This window comes from Meriones unguiculatus, chromosome 10 (genome assembly GCF_030254825.1).
Source record: "Meriones unguiculatus strain TT.TT164.6M chromosome 10, Bangor_MerUng_6.1, whole genome shotgun sequence".
Taxonomy (NCBI): domain Eukaryota; kingdom Metazoa; phylum Chordata; class Mammalia; order Rodentia; family Muridae; genus Meriones; species Meriones unguiculatus.
This window is the reverse complement of record NC_083358.1, coordinates 2544884-2562500: the sequence shown is the minus strand read 5'-3', so window position 1 is coordinate 2562500 and position 17617 is coordinate 2544884. Positions and strand designations below refer to the sequence as shown.

The 17617-nt window shown below is 56.5% G+C and overlaps 1 protein-coding gene across 2 annotated transcripts in view; it reads left to right on the top strand.

Moving 5' to 3' along the window:
* Window positions 1–17617, top strand: part of Slc35f3 (solute carrier family 35 member F3) — a 208337-nt gene that overhangs the window by 136364 nt on the left and 54356 nt on the right. For both annotated transcript variants that reach the window (XM_060391783.1, XM_021648349.2), the window contains one exon: window positions 9401–9725. In XM_060391783.1, coding sequence (XP_060247766.1) covers window positions 9401–9725 — 325 coding nt within the window. The remainder of the gene's footprint in view (window positions 1–9400; window positions 9726–17617) is intronic.

Here is a 17617-nt window from a genome sequence, read left to right as displayed (position 1 = left end):
GCACGTGTGTGTGAGTGTGCATGTGTGTGTGAGTGTGCACGTGTGTGTGTGTTTCTGTATGTGTGCACGCATGTGCGCTTGCCTTGTGTGATTGCAGCCACAGTGGACATGCTTCGAGGACGCTGGTAGGTGGACTCAGAAGGTGACTTACTTGGGAAAGTGATCGTTACATGGCTCGAGGGACAGAGTTCCATCCCAGAAGCCATGTAGAAAGTGGCGAGGAGGCACGTGTGCCCCCACTTCCAGGGAGGAGGGAGAGTGTCCCTGGACTCATGGCCATCAGGGAGTGCATGTCCGTGTGCTCTTAGGCTCCAGGAAAAACCGTCTCAAATAATAACAATAACAACAAAAACAACATCAATAATAACAATAATACAGGGTGAACTGAAGGAGACACCTGTCATCGACCTCCGGCCTCCACATGTGCCATACACAAGCATGCACACGCCCCCTGTGCACACGTGCACACACAATCAAAGGAGAACGCCTGCTCTGCGGAGGTCCAAGCAGGAGCTCTAGGCTTACACTAGGCGCTGACATGACTCCTGCCCAGGTGTGTCAGTGGTGTCCCTGTGCAGCGGGCCTGACGTGGTCCCTGATGTATATGAGGAGCACTGCCTGGTGCAGCCATGTGACATACGGGGCCTGTGGCTGTGAGCATCACCACCACTGTAACACACACACACACAAGCACACACACACATGAACACATGCGCATGCACACACACACGCACACACAGCAGAGTGGGCACAGGACAGAGGAGCAGCCACCAAGTCACCGGTGCTGAGCAGAGCTAGGAAGGAACAGGAGCCTGAGCACACGAGGTAGGGACTGTGCAAACAGGAAGGCACCCACTTTGAGAGCAAGAGGGGTCGAATTTACCCACTGTGAGGCTCAGCAGCACCCTGGGGAGGTGGAGGGAGATGGCGCGTGTGGCAGAGCCAGGGGTCGTTGGGTCCTTGGCAGTGATGGGCCAAGCTCTGTGTGAGGTGCTGGCAGGAGAGCAGAGGCTGACCCAGGGCGCGAGAGGGTGTGGCCGCACAGAAACCACAGACAGAAAGCCAAGGAAAGCGGTGAGTGATGGAGCAGCCACTGTGGGGCGTTCTGCAGAACATAGGCGCTGGTGAGGAGTGAGCAGCTGAGGACTGGAAAGTGTGGCCTGCTGGGTGTGAACATGAGCAGTGTGGGGAGCTGTGGTCTCTGATGGGACAAGCAGGGCTGGTCCCTGAACAGGCTCTCTGGGCAGGCTGGCCTGGGGGAGGAGAGGGGTGGAGGGCTGTGCACCCCTTGAGGGAAAGAGACGGTGAGCAAAGAGGAGACGGTGAGCAGGGAGACGCTGAGCAAAGAGACGGTGTGATGTGGGAGCAGCAAGGCCTGCTCTGGACACTGATCTTCGCAAAGGCAGGAAGCGGCATTCTCATCTGCCCCAGATGTTGGTGCCCAGATGCCAGGTGCAGACTGAAAGTGCGAAGAGGTGGAAGCAGCTTCAGCACAGCTCTGCAGAACACAGAGCAAGCCAGGAGAGGGATCTAATCCTTTCTGGTGATTTCCCAGTTAAGACAAAACGTGCCAGGGGAGGGTCTAGAGGAAGGACATTGGGGAGGAGAGGAAGGTGGGGAAGGATGCTGGGGAAGGTGGGGAAGGGGAGAAAGATGAGGAAGGGGAGGAAGGGAAGGAAGAATGCTGGGGAAGGGGAGGAAGGATTCTGGGGAGGGGAGGAAGGATGTTGGGGAGGAGAGGAAAGTGAGGAAGGATGCTGAGGAGGAGAGGAAAGGGAGGAAGGATGCTGGGGAAGAGTCTGGAGCCATCTTCCTTCCCCGCCCCCTCCACACTCACTAATTAGTAGATCACATTCATCTCCTTGGCTGCAGAGTCGCTGTCTCTGTGCTGATCTCCCGTCAGCCCTTGGAACATCCATGAATCCAGCCAGCAGCTGACAAGCTAAGAGATCAGAGATCGGTGGTTCTGATTAAGAGCCCACACACCCTAGTCAAGGAGTACAGCTCTGGTAACCCGGGACACACAGGGACACGCAGGGACATGCAGGGACACGCAGGGACTGGGGGTGTGGCACATGCGTGTGTCTTTGCTGGTGTGCACTTTGGGGTAGTTTTGGTGTGTGGGGATTGTTAGGGCGTGCAGCACGACGCCAGCTCCTTCCACAGTTTTAGCTCCAGGAAGAGGTGGAACCGGAAGTGACAGGGCGGCAGAAGAGAACTGCAAGCCATCCCTGAAAGCTGAAGCAAGGCAGCGGGGAGAGACGCCATGGCTACCCGGGCTACAGATGTGTGTGTGTGTGTGTGTGTGTGCCTGTGTGTGTGAGTATGTGTGTGTGCATGTGTGTGTATGCCTGTATGTTTCTGAGGGGCAGTCCTGCAGGCTGTCCACCCACTTGGCCTATGTTGGCCCTGGGGGTTTCCACAGCTGGAGTCCAGGGTCCAAACACCCCACCATTATCAGGGAAGACACCGCATGAGAAGAGGTGTGTGCCCGTCGGGGTATGTGGAGGGTGGAGGTCGCACGTGAGCCTCATGGGTCCTGCAGTGCTTGCTGGGTGTGTGCAGACAGGAGGAGCACCCTGAGCTTTCTGGACAGGCCGTGGCTGGTGCCTGTACATACTCCCCACACACACCAGGGTGCCCTCCATGGTGTGGGCAGCCGGAGCAGAGCCTTTGCGGCCAGTCAGCTCCCCACAGCTGACTGCCGTGGGTGGGCTGTGCCGCAGGCCTGTCGCAGGAAGGTGAGGCGATGCCGCAGAGCCATGGCAGTTTTCTGGGCCGTGCTGAGGAGGAGCGGGTCCTCCAGCAAGGGGCTGCTCCTTGGGTGATGGTCATGGTCATTTCTTCCCCGTTATGGGGACAGAACATGCAGTGTCAGTAGCTCACAGGAGGAGGGATTTATTTGCGCTCACGATTTTGGAGGTTTTGGTCCGTCGTCTTTGGCGTCCTTGGTGCTAAGCCTGAGTGAGGCAGGGCATCATGGGGGTGGGAGCAATATGGAGGGGCCTATTCGGGGCCTATTCAGCTCTTGGTAGACAGGACACAGGAGGGCAAGCACAGATGTAGCCCACAGTCACGCCCCGTTACCTGCCTCTTCCATCGTGGCGTCGCCTTCCACACCCCCACCCGCTCTCGCTCAAATCTTGACTCCCTCAGTGTGAAAAACCGCTGAGGCCAGAGCCCCCACTTGGGAATCTCTCTAGAAACACCCAGATGCAGCTTGCTAGTCAGTCCTCTAGCTGTCCTCAGTCTGCTCACAGTGGAAACCAGCCGTCACAGGGTGATAACAGGACCATGGAAGGAAGAGTGCATCCCTTGGCTGCTTCAGGGGGACCCCCAGAGGAACCCACCTGCCCCCTCTGCCTCCCTCAGCCCCCAATCAGGGGGACCCCAGAGAAGCCCAGGTCATCAGCCCCACCCTCTCATCTCCCGGTCATCCCTGTGGAAGACAGACCAGTAAGAACAGGCCCCACAGACTCATGTATTTGCATGCTTGGCCAGCCCCTTGGCGGAACCATTTGGGAAGGATTAGAAGGGGTGTCCTTGTTGGGGAAAGTGTGTCACTGGGGGAGGTTTGTCTCTGCCTGCTGCCCACAGTTGGGGGATGAGTTTTCAGCCAGTGCTCCAACACCACCCCCGCCAGTTGCCACGCTCCCCACAAGATGGCCCTGGACTCACCCTCTGAATCTGTCAGCAAGCCCCAACTAAGTGCTTCCTTTTAAAAGTTGCCTTGGGCCTGGTGTCTCCTCACACCAGTAGAACAGTAACTAAGACACTTTCCAAGTCTCCACGCGGCCAGTAAGGTCGGTTTCTACTCTAAAATACTCACTTCATGTCTTAAAGGTGTCTCCACAGAGACCACAGTCTCTCATGTCTCTGTGTGCTGCCCCCATTGAGGGGTTATTTCACAGCTAAAGCTGAAATGGTTCCCGCAAGGAACAGCTGTGAAGGGGAATTCACTGCTCCTGACCCAGTGTTGGAGGTTGCTCTGATGTGAGCTACTGGCCCTCAGGATCTGGTTCACCTATCCTTGTTGTGTAAACCTACCTGACTGGCTGATTGACTGGCCCATACCAGGGCAGGGCAGACTGGGGTGGGCATGGCTAAGGTTCCCAGGCTTTGAGAGGACAGGAGAATCATGGGAGACAGACGGATGGGAAGAGAGGAGGAAGGAGAATGCCGAAATGAGTTAGTGTGAAGAAAATCACGTGGGCCAGGAGGAAGGCCTCCAATAATGGTGTGAAAAGGCCCAAATAATGAATACGAGCAAATACTATGGGATTATGGATAGAAGGTAGACCAGAGGAGGAGGATGAAGGCAGGTGGCATTGGATGGGAGCTGGGAGATGGATGGCGAGGTTAGTGAGCCAGTGTAAGTGAAATATTTGCCCAAGGCAAATAAGGCAATTGTAAATCTAACAGGTGTCTGTGTCTTACTAGTTGTGATAACAGGCTAAATAAGACCGCCGCGATAATTACAGGGCTAATAATAAACACTACATCACACAACATGCATTTTTTGTTTACTATAGCGGAAGGGCATCAAAATAAAGTCTGTGCCACGTGCGCTGGTCCCCCAAGTCCTGATGGTGACAGATCTGGGTCCTTCCTGGTCTTCCTGAGCACAGCAGACACTCTGCCCTGCTCGGCACAGAGCTCGGTCACTGTGTCTCCTCACACCTCACGGCTGGGGAGGTAGTGACACGCTGGCTTGTGTTCCGCTGTGTGCTCCCCTGGCCTTCTCCTGTGTGTGTGCATGTGAAGGTTGAGGGGTGTTCTGGTGTTTCTTCCCGTGAGAACGTGAATTCCCAGGGCTGGGGTGATGGCTCTGCTGGGGGAATGCTTGCCTTGCCAGGACCTGCGGTCACTGCCAGAACTCACAGAACAAAGCCACCTGTGGTGGCGCACACCTGTCATCTCAGCCCTGGGGGTGGAGACGAATCGCCGGCCAGCCCTGCTGAACAGGCACAGTCTAGCCGAGGGAGAGATCCCGCCTCAAAGCCAGGACGACCGATTCCCCCACAGCGGGCCACCTGGTCCCTGCACAGGGACGGATCTGGCTCGGGGCTGTGCTGTGTCCCCTTGAGATAACAGCACAGCACAGACTGCAGAGCTCAGCCACAGCTCTGGACCTCACACTTGTGGAAGCGGGACCATCACGAGGCTTGACACCCCAGGTTGACCTCTGACTCCCACAGGTGTGTGCCCAGAACACTCACCCTGTCACACCACAACCTAACACCCGTTTGCCCTAATCTCTTCTTCAGAGGTCCTGCCCCCACGCACAGCCAGGGCCTCAACCTGTGGATTAGACAGGAGTGCCAGCCCACTCAGCCCCAAACAGCAAACCCCAGCCCAGAGCCCACAGACGCTCAAGCTCTTCTGTCCTTACAGGAACCTAAAGTATACAACAGCACAGCCATTACAAGTTCTCCACATCCACGGATGCTGTGGAGCTGGGCACGTGTGGGTCAGAGCCGAATCTCTGTCGCTCACTGACCCATGACTTTAAAGCCTCCTCCATCCTGACTACAAAACAGAACAACACTTACTGCCACACTCAGTGAGGGAGGAAGGGTAGACGGAGCATGCCTCGCTGTCTTCTTGCCTGTTTCCCTTCTTCACAGCCCAGGGTCAGCATCTCCAATGGCCACGGTTTCCAGTCTCTTTCCATGCTCAGAAGCATGGCGGGGTCTCTGCCACAGAGGACCGGCTGGAGTTTGCTCTGACGTGGAGTTCAGGAATCCACACAGGGGTGTGGGTGGGCAGAGCTGGTGGACAGGATGGTGGTGCTCAAGGATACAGAAGGTGTGGGTCTGGCCGTGAGTCCTTCAGGCCACTGTCCACCCCTGCAGGCGCATCCCGAGTGTCACTGAAAGAGTAAGTGAAACAAAGCTGCTCAGATGTGTCTGGGGCGGTACGTCTCCCTTGCGGCAGACAGATGCTGAGGAAGCTTTCTTCCAAGCCCTCATTTTTCATGGGGCTTTGGTAGCCTGGTCCAAGCTTGTGTCTCCGCCAGGGGATCCGTCTTTGGGCTCTGTCTTTCCCGGGAATTCCGGGGGGAGGAAGAGCTGGCCTGGGCCTGGGCAGCTCACTGTCCTGGTCCTGGGGGACAGAAGGAGAGAAACTTTGGCCGTTAAGATATGGACACGGGAAATACTTCCCACTTGCAGGAAGCAGCACTCCTCTGGGGACATGCCTACCTTGTGCCTTAAAGTTGACGGACAGTAAGGATCTGTGAACGATCGACCCCAAAATTAGTTACCTGAGACAAACACCAAGAAATACCTGCACATGCTCCCAACAGCGGATTCCAGAGCTCACCACTGTGCTCCGTGGTCACGATTATCCCTGCTCTCCTACAGCCCCGTGCTGCCAGCCTGGGGTGACATGTCAGAGGCCTGCTGTTCACCTGCCTCGATGCTGCCGGGTCCGTCTCACACATAAGTGTCCTGTGCTGTTTGGTCACACTCAGAGTTCCCGAGGTGCAAATATGGTGCTTTGTACTTGACCCAGAATGCCAGCATTTCTCACTGATGCCCTGGGTGACTGACATGCTTGTAGGATACGCGACACAACCCTGTGTCCATGTGGGGGCGTGCCTGGTCAATGCAGGGTAGAAACGATGCAGTCCCGTGTCTGCGTTGTGGGCGTCTGAGTGCTGGCAGAGGCTGGGGTTGGAGAGACCCTCCGTCCTGCTCAGAAGAAGCATGTTGAGAGGACATGCCACACCTCCTCGGGTTTGTCGCTCACTAACAGAGGGTATATTTTATCTGTAGTGGTAGGAAGTACTCGGAGTGGGCTACGTGGACACTGGGAAGACGGCTCAGTTCGCTGGTGCGTGTCACATGCCTGGGACTTAGGGAGACGGTGTGGGGGCTATAGCCTGGCCATGAGTGTATACGGAGCAGAGCTCAGGCCCCAGAACCCACGTAAAGTTGGGTGGACGTGGCAGCCTGCTCACAGTTCCGAGACACAGGAAACAGGCAGGAAGCTGGAGAGCAAGCTGGCAGTATGGGCGAGCTCCGTGGGCGAGATCACCCCACCTCAGTGTAAGGTGGCAGCCTCGGGCCTGTGCACACAGGAGCCCGTGCACAGGTCACACACAGGAGAGCTCTCACAGGTGCATGCGCACATATCACATGCAGACATGTGAAAAACAATACAAGAACACTGGCATGCTGGCAGACATGCTGGGGCAGCAGAGACAGGCAGATCTCTGAGACTTGCTGGCCAGCCAGCTTTGCACACTCAGGGAGCTCCAGGACGTTGGGAAACCCTGTTTCACAATCAAGATGAACTGCAGCTGAGAAATGACATCCAGCCGCCACACAGAGGAGCACACAGGTGCGTGCACACACGCACACATGCACGCACGCACACACAAACACACACACACACACAATGAAGAAGGTGGGGAAATTGATATAATCAGGACTTCAGGGCAAAGTGCAGTGAAGTGATGGTGGCAGCTGCTTGTCTGCTGCTCTCTGTGAGCAAAGGCCAGTGTTCGCCAAAGTGTTCGCTGGTCTCCCCCACGTCACATGTCTGGCGAGCATGCTGACCCGAACATGGCTGTTCACCGTCAATGTCTGTGCACCAGGTCTCTGGACTTGCTCAGCTGCAGATCACTCAACCAGAACAGCACAGCCCGCGCCACTCCTGGGAAAACAGTTGTAAGTCAGTGTTACTGTTTGTAGAGGGTGTCACGATGGCTGAGCACGGAGCGTGTCATTTGTTTGTGGTCACACTCCACTGGTGAGAGGTGCGAGATCACAGAGCTAGAAAGCAGCCAGATCAAAGGAGCACTTTGGCTTAGACCTTGGGTGGTGGTTGGCGTGCCACATGAATGTGAGGACTGGAGTCCCAGCCCCGGCACCCGACCGAACCAGCCAGACACAGTCACGCACACCCAGCGTGGCAGAGACAGAGGCAGAGGGATCCCTGGGGCTTGCATGCCGGCCAGCCTCACTGAGTCAGCGGGCTCCAGTTCAGCATGGAAACTGCAGTGAGGACCGGGTGAAGCCACAGCTAGAGAAGCTGCCGGGTCTCATGAACGCTCGGTCCGGGGCTCAGCACGTGCCTGTGCTGTGTGCTAAACAGACGCCATCTTTATTTCTACTGTTATCATTTCTAATATGGGCTCTTGGCAGAGATATGGACGCACACTCTGAGGACCCCGAAGTGCCTGGTGAAGGGAAGTGTGAGCCCCACAGGTGGGGGTGGAGGTCCCATCCGTCACACTTCCCCTGGAAGTAGATTGCACTCTAAGTTCTGAGGACCCACTGTCAGTCAAGTCAGGAAGGACGGGCGGGAGGGCACGAAGCAAGAGCCCAGGCCTGTTCTCCCGGCCCCACCCTTGGGCTCTCGAAGGGCAACACCGAGGCCTGAATAGGAGCCGTGGGTATGGGCTCCCTGGGCTCTTCCCATTTGGACATGGGTGTGTCAGAAAAGGGAGGATAGATGTCCATTCCAGGTCGGCTTCAGATTCCCTGTGGCACCAAGGATGAGCTTCTGGCCCTCCCGCCAGAAGCTCGCAAATGCTGGGATCCAGCTGTGTTCCGTCACAGGTGTGTGCGCCGTCACAGATGCACCCACCGCAGTCCAGTTTCCGCGGCGCTGCGGATGGAACCCGGGCTGTGCATGTGCTCTGCTCCCCATCCAAGCTGCCCCTGAAACACAGGACACTGGCTCTGGCTGGCCACATCCTCACTTACTTTGAGTTTTGGCCCCAACATGGGCAGTGGAACGCCTTGACCTAGGATTTGTCCACCTTGAGTTGGGATTTGTCCCGCAGAAGTGTCGCTTTTCAGAAAGCACGCAAGCTTCATTCTGTTGAAACTGTTTAAATGTCTGGCGGGTTAGACAAAATACAGAGAGTGTGTAAACCCAAAATGTCTGGTGCGTGTTTCCTGCACCCCCCTCCCCCGGCATGACAAGGGCCCCTGGGCAAAAGCGTTTCTCCAGCCAGCCAAGCGCCCGGCAAACCCTAGTGAGTCATAACCGGTGCATGGAGGCTCACAGCTGGGAGCCCATCGCCAGAGAGGAGCAAGCAGAAGCATCAGAAGTTCAAGGTCTTCCCTAACCCCATAGCCAGTTCAGTGCCACGGAGAGGCATGGGAACCGTGTTGAGCTTCTCCCCCTTCTGGAAACAGGTTCCCAAACGCACCCGCAGATCACCTGCTGAAGTCAGGTCCGGTTCAAGGATCTAGGATGGCCCAAGAGTTTGCTGGGCTGCCAGGGCAGAGCTGAAGGGTTCTGGAGAGCCCGGCCTGGGGTGGGAAACCTGGCACATGCCTTCCAGCTGTGGTGCCCAGCCCCTCCCTGGCCCACAAGGGGGCTGGGGATCCGACTGTGGGTTCTGCCTGAAGCCCCAGCTAACACCCCTTCTCTTCTTCAGGGGAGGAGCGCCCCCGGGAGCCCCCGGGCCCTGCAGAGGCCCAGGCGCCGGCTGGGACGGAGGCCGGTGGGAGGAGCGCCCGGCACCGCTGGACGTGCTCCCGGGAGTGGCTCAGGAAGGCCTTGTGGGGCGTGGCCGTCGTGTGCTGTGTGTGCGCCTCCTGGGCCGGCTCCACACAGCTCGCCAGGCTGACGCTCAGGACCTTCGACGCGCCCTTCACCCTCACCTGGTTTGCCACCAACTGGAACTTCCTGTTCTTCCCGCTGTACTACGCGGGGCACGTGTGCAAGTCCACAGAGAAGCAGTCTGTGAAGCAGAGATACAGGTAGGGACCCCCGGGCCGCCGCTCGCTCTCCGGGCTGCTTCCCAGCACCCCGCCGCTGAACTGACCATGCAGGCCAGGGCTGGTGGGCGGTGGAGGGACCAAGGGTGAGGGAGCGGGAAATGCACCTGCTCTGCCCGGAGGTCGGAATTCGGCCCCTGGTCTCCACCTCACCCCTCCACCCTGGCAGCCATTCCATGCTCCAGGGAACAGCAGCATCTGCCTGAAGCGGCTGTGGTGGGCTGAGGTGATAGAAGCAGAACTCACTCCAGCCGGGGGAGTGGAGCTGGGCTGGGGAAGGATGAAGGGGCAGGGGCCACACGCTTGGGAGTGTTCTGCAGCTCATGTCCCTTAGCCTCTTTCTGGTTTTCCACACGTCCCCTCCCTCGAGTGAATGACAGCGTGTCTGACAATAGGGCAGGTGCGCAGTCAACAAACTGCCTTATCTCCCACGGAAGCGTGGCCCGCACCTCGCCATGCAGCGGCCCCCTGGACCCTTCCTGAGACCGGGGGTGTGGCCCACAGGGTTCCAGTATAGCACAGCTTGTAGCTGCTCTCTGTTTGCATTGGGCTGTGTCCAAGGATAGGCTCAGTCTGTCTTACCTGAAACACTCAGGAAAGAATGTTGTTCAGGCCGACACTACTGACCCTGGAACCGCAGTCCATCAGCCTCTGGGGCTGAGCAAACACTCCTTTCCATCTCCACCACCTTCCTCCCTCCATATCCTGGCCATTTGTCACTTGCTCCCTTAACCAGCAGTCCCACATGGCTTCTCTGCTGCTCTGAGAAAACACTGGCCAAACCAGACATGGGGAGGTTTGGCTTACAAGTCTTTACCACTCCATCACTGTGAGGGTCTGGGGCAGAGGCTCAAGCAGGAACCTGGAGACGGGCACTGCAGCAGAGGCCGTGACTGGTCCTCCATGGCTTGCTCAGCCTACTTCTTTACAGCACTCAGTTCCACTCGCCCACAGCTGACAGCGCACTGGGCCCTCCTACAGGCCATCTGATGGAGGCATTTTCTCAGCGGAGGGCCCCCCTTCCCAGATGACTCTAGCTTGTGTCAATTTGGAAAAAGAGAGAGAGAAAATGGAAGGAAGGAAGGAAAGAAGGAAGGAGGAGGGAGGGAGGGAGGGAGGAGAAAGGAAGGAAGGAAGGAGAAAGGAAGGAAGGAGGAAGGAAGGAAGGAGGAAGGAAGGAAGGAGGAAGGAGAAAGGAAGGAGGAAGGAGAAAGGAAGGAAAGAGGGAAGGAAGGAAGGAAGGAGAAAGGAAGGAAGGAAGGAAGGAGAAAGGAAGGAAGGAAGGAAGGAAGGAGAAAGGAAGGAAGGAAGGAAGGAAGGAAGGAAGGAAGGAAGGAAGGGAGAAAGGAAGGAAGGAAGGAAGGAAGGAAGGAAGGAAGGAAGGAAGGAAGGAAGGAAAGAAGGAAGAAAGGAAGGAAGGAAGGAGGAAGGAAGGAAGGAAAGAAGGAAGAAAGGAAGGAAGGAAGGAGAAAGGAAGGAGGAAGGAGAAAGGAAGGAAAGAGGGAGGAAGGAAGGAAGGAAGGAAGGAAGGAAGGAAGGAAGAAAGGAAGGAAGGAAGGAGAAAGGAAGGAAGGGAGGAAGGAAGGAAGGAAGGAAGGAAGGAAGGAAGGAAAGAAGGAAGAAAGGAAGGAAGGAAGGAGAAAGGAAGGAGGAAGGAGAAAGGAAGGAAAGAGGGAGGAAGGAAGGAAGGAAGGAAGGAAGGAAGAAAGGAAGGAAGGAAGGAGAAAGGAAGGAAGGGAGGGTGGGTGAGTGGGAACAGCTGCCAACCCCGCTGCCCACCACCTGCTTCAGATCTCAGGCCTGTCAGAAACTTCCACCACATGAGGAAGAGCATCATTGGGGCCAGGGAGAAAAGATGGAGAAGGATGGACCACTCAGCTGGAACTGGACTTCCTTTGAGGAATCTGCCATTGTATCCTCACAGAGTTACAGATGGACAACTTTAAGAATCAGTGTGTGACACAGGACACCAATTCAAGACGAAGCGGCTCCGATGTGGCTTGCACAGAGCCAGCCTATCTGTCCCCTCAGGGTCTGGGGACAAGAACCCAGAGCCTGTGGAGTCTTCCGTGCTGACTTAAAGCAACAGCTCCTGGGCCAGTGTAAATGGCTAGGGAGGTACTTAATGCAGCAAGTGCTTCTGAACAGCAGCCAAGAGAGGAAGCAAATAGATTTAGGAACTGTGAGAGGGCCCAAGAAATCCCCAAAGGCCAGAGGAAATAATGGCCTGAGTCATGGAGAAAAGCAGACATCCAGGAAAGGGTGCGTTTCTTAGCTAAGTGGTCCTGAGTGTATCAGCCTGTAATTAGGAGACAAGACAAATGTTCCCATCAGCCATGCACACAGCGAGAGTCCCAGAACCACAAAGGTGGCATAGTGCTGTCCTAAACACAGGCTACCATCCCCGCCTCAGGGACAAGGTTGGCTGCCGACGCTTGGAGGGCAGCTTAGCACAACCACAGAGAGGCCAGTGCGTGGCACACGGGGTGGCTCTGGTTAACGGTGCTCGCTGCTCTCTCAGAGGACTGGAGTTTGGTTCCCAGAGCCCATGCTGGGCAGCTCCGCTTCCTGTTGATGCCAGTTCTGGTCAATCCAGAGCCCTTCTGACCTCCGTGGGCCGCACACACACACATGCGTGCACGCACATACAGATACAAGCACATACACATAAGTAAAAACAATAGTAAAAACATGAAAGTCACAGAAAGAGTTCACCCACTGCCAGGGCATGTGAGAACAGTGGGAGAAGGGGGTAACTCCACGACAAACCAGGTCACCCGGTCGATATCTCAAGACCGACTAGCCCTGCTTCTAAACGGTCTTTCCCTGTCACGGGTGGTAGGAGTTCTGAGGTAGACAGGGAGGCTCGTTTGGCAGCCAGGATGTTCACAGTCCCCAGGGAAGCTGTGAACACCACTGGGGAGGGGGAGCTGGTCTCCGTAGCCAGAAGGAGGCTCGGAATCCCAGAGCTAGCTGAGACAGTCAGGCTGTCACAGCTCAGACAGGGAAGATGCCCCGAGTGGAGAAAAACCGAAATCACATCTCTCGTCTTCGTGCTTTAATTGATGCCAGAGGGAGCCCTTGCAGACACCAAGACAGGTGTCTCAGCAGAGAGCGTTTGAGGATAGCTGAGAGGACAGCGGAGACAAGTGACCTGGAGAGCAGAGCAGATTCTCTGGGGCTTTCAGGGAACAGAAGCTTCTCACTCCTGAGCTGGGGGAGGGGAGGCACCAAACAGAAGCCGGTGTGTGGCACCTGCGCTGAGCTAAGTCACCGGGTCCTCGTGACAGGACGTCCAGGTCAGCAGGGATGGGTAAACGGAAAGTGGCTGTCCTGAGCCATGTTTGGGAAGCCAGCTGCCGCCAGCCTGTGGCTGCATAGTGACCATCAAAGCCCGGGGTGCCATTCTCAACTGCCAGCTTCCAAACTGCTCCTGACCCAGGGCTGGGGACATGGCTTGGCCAGTCACTGCAGTTTGGATCCATAGCAGATGTGGAACCTCTTCCCCCCTCCCCCAGCCCCCCGTCACTGCGAAGTTCCAGAGGCAGAGATAGGGATCCCTGGAGCACGTAGTTTAGCTAGACTAGAGGAATCGCGGGCTCTGTGCTCGGTGAGAGACTCCTCCTGAGAAAATGAGGTGATAGGATACGGAGGGAGACACCCCAGTGTGGACCTCTTGTCTACACACACACACACACACACACACACACACACACACACATTCATGGCCCCGTTTAAATGCTACAGATCTGACAAATGGAGGATCCAAGGGTCAGCTGGCCGTGTAGGCGATATTCCAGTCTCTGAGCTCTGCTTCCGAGCTGGCAAGGGAAGGCTCTGTGGATGTGTTACCACACTCACAGCGAGGCTGTTTACAAGTGGACACTCTGACACGACGGTGCCCTGGTGTGTGTAACTCCCTGTGTGGAACTGAGGAAGAGTGTTCCCTGGGGTCTCGCTGTGTATCCACCGAGTGAGGTCACCCGTGCCTGTGCCTGTGCCTGTGGGAGAGCTGACCCCGTAGCACCATGGGAGTGCTCACTTTGGAGAATGAGTTCATGGCGCCACCACTCTGTAGATCATGCTAGAGTGCTGCTCAGTCTCTCACGCCCAGGGGTCTGAGTCAGGCCCGAGGAGCGGGCTGCTCCCAGCCCACCAGCTGGGGATGTCCTCCCTTGTCGAGTGTCGCTCCTGAGTGTCGCCCCAGCTGGAGTGCAGTGGGCCCTTTCCACACCCAGGCGATGAGCGCCGAACCAGCTGGGAGGCCCCAACAGGGAGCCACAGAATTCGGGGAAGACTCTGGCCGGGGCGGCTAAGAGGGGCGGGAGCCGTAATCCCAGACAGCTGTGCACAGGAGGTACAGACACTGCCGAGGAGGGGGCACTGCTGGGACCCGGGACCCTGGAGCACGATGGTCACTCACACCCAGGAGTGCCAGGGTCAGCACAGTCCAAGCTTGAACAGATGGGGCCTTGGCTGCCTTGGCCGCCTTGGCAGTGGGCTGTCCAGAAACGTCTAGCCATGCTGACCGGCTTTCCAAAGCAAACGGAGTGGCAGCAGAGGCCCTCCTCGGCCTTTGTGGTTCTAGGCTTCCTCTTGCCACCTGGGGCTCCTCCTCAGACACGGAGCAGCACTCACAGGCAAGGGCCATTTGGCTCCTTGCACTTTTAGTGTACACAGGCTGAGTTTGTGTGTGCCTGCCTGCACAGGTGGCCACGGGAATGGTGTCAGCTATGTTGAGGCAAATTTCATTGTTTGTAACTAGAAGTTAGTTGGCTTGGTCTGCAAAGGGTTCCCAGGTAAAGGTAACATACTAGGAAGCAGTGATCGAGGAACCTTGTCCTCACAGAGCCGGAAGGCTGTGAAGTGAGCCTGAGGGCTGCGTGAGCAAAGCCAAGAGGCCAAGGGCCACAGGGACAGATGACCTGGGGCGTGGGGCGTGGCTAGGAGGAAGTGAGATGGACAGACAGATGGTTTCTGGATGCTCAAGGACGTTCTAGGCAGATGGGGAGCCCGGAGCCCAGGGAGCAGAGGAGGTGTGTGGGTGAGCGCAGATCCCGGGGAGACCCTGCGCAGTGTGGGAGAGGCTCAGAGCTGGCCCAACTCCCAGAGCCACTGCAGGGACAGCCAGGCTGCAGCTTGGGAACTGCTCCTGGGGAATATGGAGGAGCTGGGTGCAGGCCAGGTTAGCTCAGCAAGGCTCTCCTTAATGTCTGCCTGCCGGGGACATGTGGGCAGCTGTGGGTGAGACAGTGTCCTTCCCCTGGAGACCTCACAGTGAGAGCAAGGCCTCAGAGGACCGGCGCGGAGCCCTGGTCAGGAGGGCTGGCCCGGAGCCACTCACGTAGCCATGGACAGCGTATGTTCACATTTCACTGCGAGGTAGGATGGGTGTCAGGTGTCCCTGTGGCGGGGACGGGTGCTTGCAAACCTAGAACCAGCTCTCTGGCTTTGAAGGTCCATCTCACCTTTTGGCCTCTAGAAGCCTCATGTTGGTTTCACTGCATTCACCTCCACTGTTACGTTAAGTCTTCCTTCCAGGTAGACTGCTGGGTGCTGAGGCACAGCAGGAGTGAGCACCCCCCTTCACCTCCTGCTTCCTCAGGCCCCTGCATGCTGTGTGCCTGCTGTGCGGTGGGCTCCCTTCCCTCTCCTTGCTCACTCCGACACCCAGCCCCCCCCAGGCCATTCTTCCCACCAGCTGCTCCCAGAGACAACCGAGTGTGCCCCTCCATGCCAGAGGGTTGACAAGCTCCCAGCCCATTCTCAGGGTCTCAGTCAACCCTCGAACAGATAACACGGGCTGGCTGAGAGCTTGGCAGCTTAGGAACAGGACCTGCTTCAACACTGTGCTTTCAGAGCCTGTGTGTGTGTGTGTGTGTGTGTGTGTGTGTGTGTGTGTGTGTGTGTGTGCTTGAGGAATGGAAGCTGCTTGTGTGACTGCCACACCAGAGCAGTTGTTCTGGACACAGGGAGAACGTTAAGATCCCCTGGCTGAGGAAGAGACTTGTTGGTGTTTTCCCACAGCAGTCAAGGTCTCTGAACTTCTTCAAGGTCAGCCTAACAGGGCAACATGGTCTAACATGGTTGGGGCAGGAAAAGCTTGCTTTCGGGCTGGGAGAAAAGTGCTTGCCCGGGCTCCATCCCCAGCACCCGCTTGGAAAGCTGAGCTTAGCCGGAGCCTTCACTCCTGGTGCTGGGGAGGTGGACACAGGTGGCAGGCACTGGGGCGCTGGCCAGCCAGCCTGACTTTCTTGTTGAGTTAGGTCAGTGATTGACTCTTTTCAAAAAGAAAACAAATACCACACACACACATATGCACACACACACACACACCACATACACACACACACACACACACACACACAAACACACATATACACACAGCTCTGTTCCAAGAGGAGGGAGCCCTTTACTCTGGGGGGTCCTGAGCTGACAGTGCTGTGTTCGCCAGGTGATGCGGAAGCCCCATAGGTGTGCCATGTAAAAGGTGCAGAGACCCAGCCGTGTGTGCTGGTTCACAGTCCATAGCCAAAAGCCTGGCCCCACCCAACATCACCTGCTAATGCTGAGGCAGTTTTCACCTCCCAGGTTGGTGAAGTGACTGAAGGGACTGAAGTCTCACATTTAGCAAAAGGCCATCATCTGGCCAGAGACTTGGAACGAGACAGGACTAGCAGGAACCTCTGACCCAGTTTTGCTCCCACTATCAAAGATATCATCAGTGGTTTCAGAGGTGAAGCATTGGAGCCCCTTGTTCCCGACAGCCCTAGACCTTTCCATAAAAACATCTCCACAGAGGTGGGCAAAAGCCATCTCCTCACTGGAAGGGGCCTGGGGAGGGCCCGGGCAGGGAGAAGCAGGGATGGGCAGCCCACGTTCTAGACCCTGGACACTAAGGAGCAAGAACACAAGCTTGCCGTGGCGTGGGAAACTAGCTTTGTCTCCAGTTGCTACAGAGGCATGGCAACTAGAGCTCCCACCAGAGCTCCCACCAGAGCTCACACCAAAGCTCACACCAAAGCTCCCGGCGGAAAATGGAGCTCTGCTGCCCACTCAAAATTGCTGTTGAGGTTGGTGTTCCCTGGGTGCCAAGTTCCTGGGGATCACATGCTCAGGCTGAGTAGAATTAAGTATATAAAGCCTATGCTGGGGCTAGGGGTTTCCTACCCAGCTCTGAGACATGAAATAGAGGTCCCCAAAGTCAAGCAGATGAACCCATGTTCTCTGCAGATAGTAAAGTGATGATGAGAATAATAATCACAGCAGTGGAAGTACTGTGATGAGGGTAGTGATGTCAGCAGTGGTGCTGATGAACAGGGATGAGGGTGATTACAGAGATGCCGGTGGTGATGGAGGGGTGGTGTAGATGATCATAGTGCTGGTGATTGTGGTGGTGCTGATGGTGATGGTGGTGCTGATGGAGGTGTTGGTGGTATTGATGATGGTGATGGTGACATGAAACTGACTGCATCATTCAGCTCAGAAAAGCCGCGTCACTGGTATGGAGCGCATGGCAGAGAGGCTAATGTTCATGGTGTCGCTATTTCGTGCTACTGTGCTGGGAAGTGTTTCTGAACAGAATGAGCTGTGGGACAAACTTTGATGTGGAAATGACAGAGGTGCTGTGAACATCCCCGTCAAGCCATTCCGGAGTGTAGAGGAGACGAGAACGAGAGGTTTGTCTAGGAGACCAGGTCCTGTTAGGCTCTTGATGCGCCTTTCCTCTGTGAAGCTGAAACAAGGCAGGTGAAGTGTGTGGTTGCCGTGTCCTTGGCAGGGCTGACGCACCATGCTGTATCTTTCTTCTGCGTGGCCACTGCCTTGGCCTACCCATGTGTGCAACCCTGGTGAGGCTGACCCAGGCCACAAAG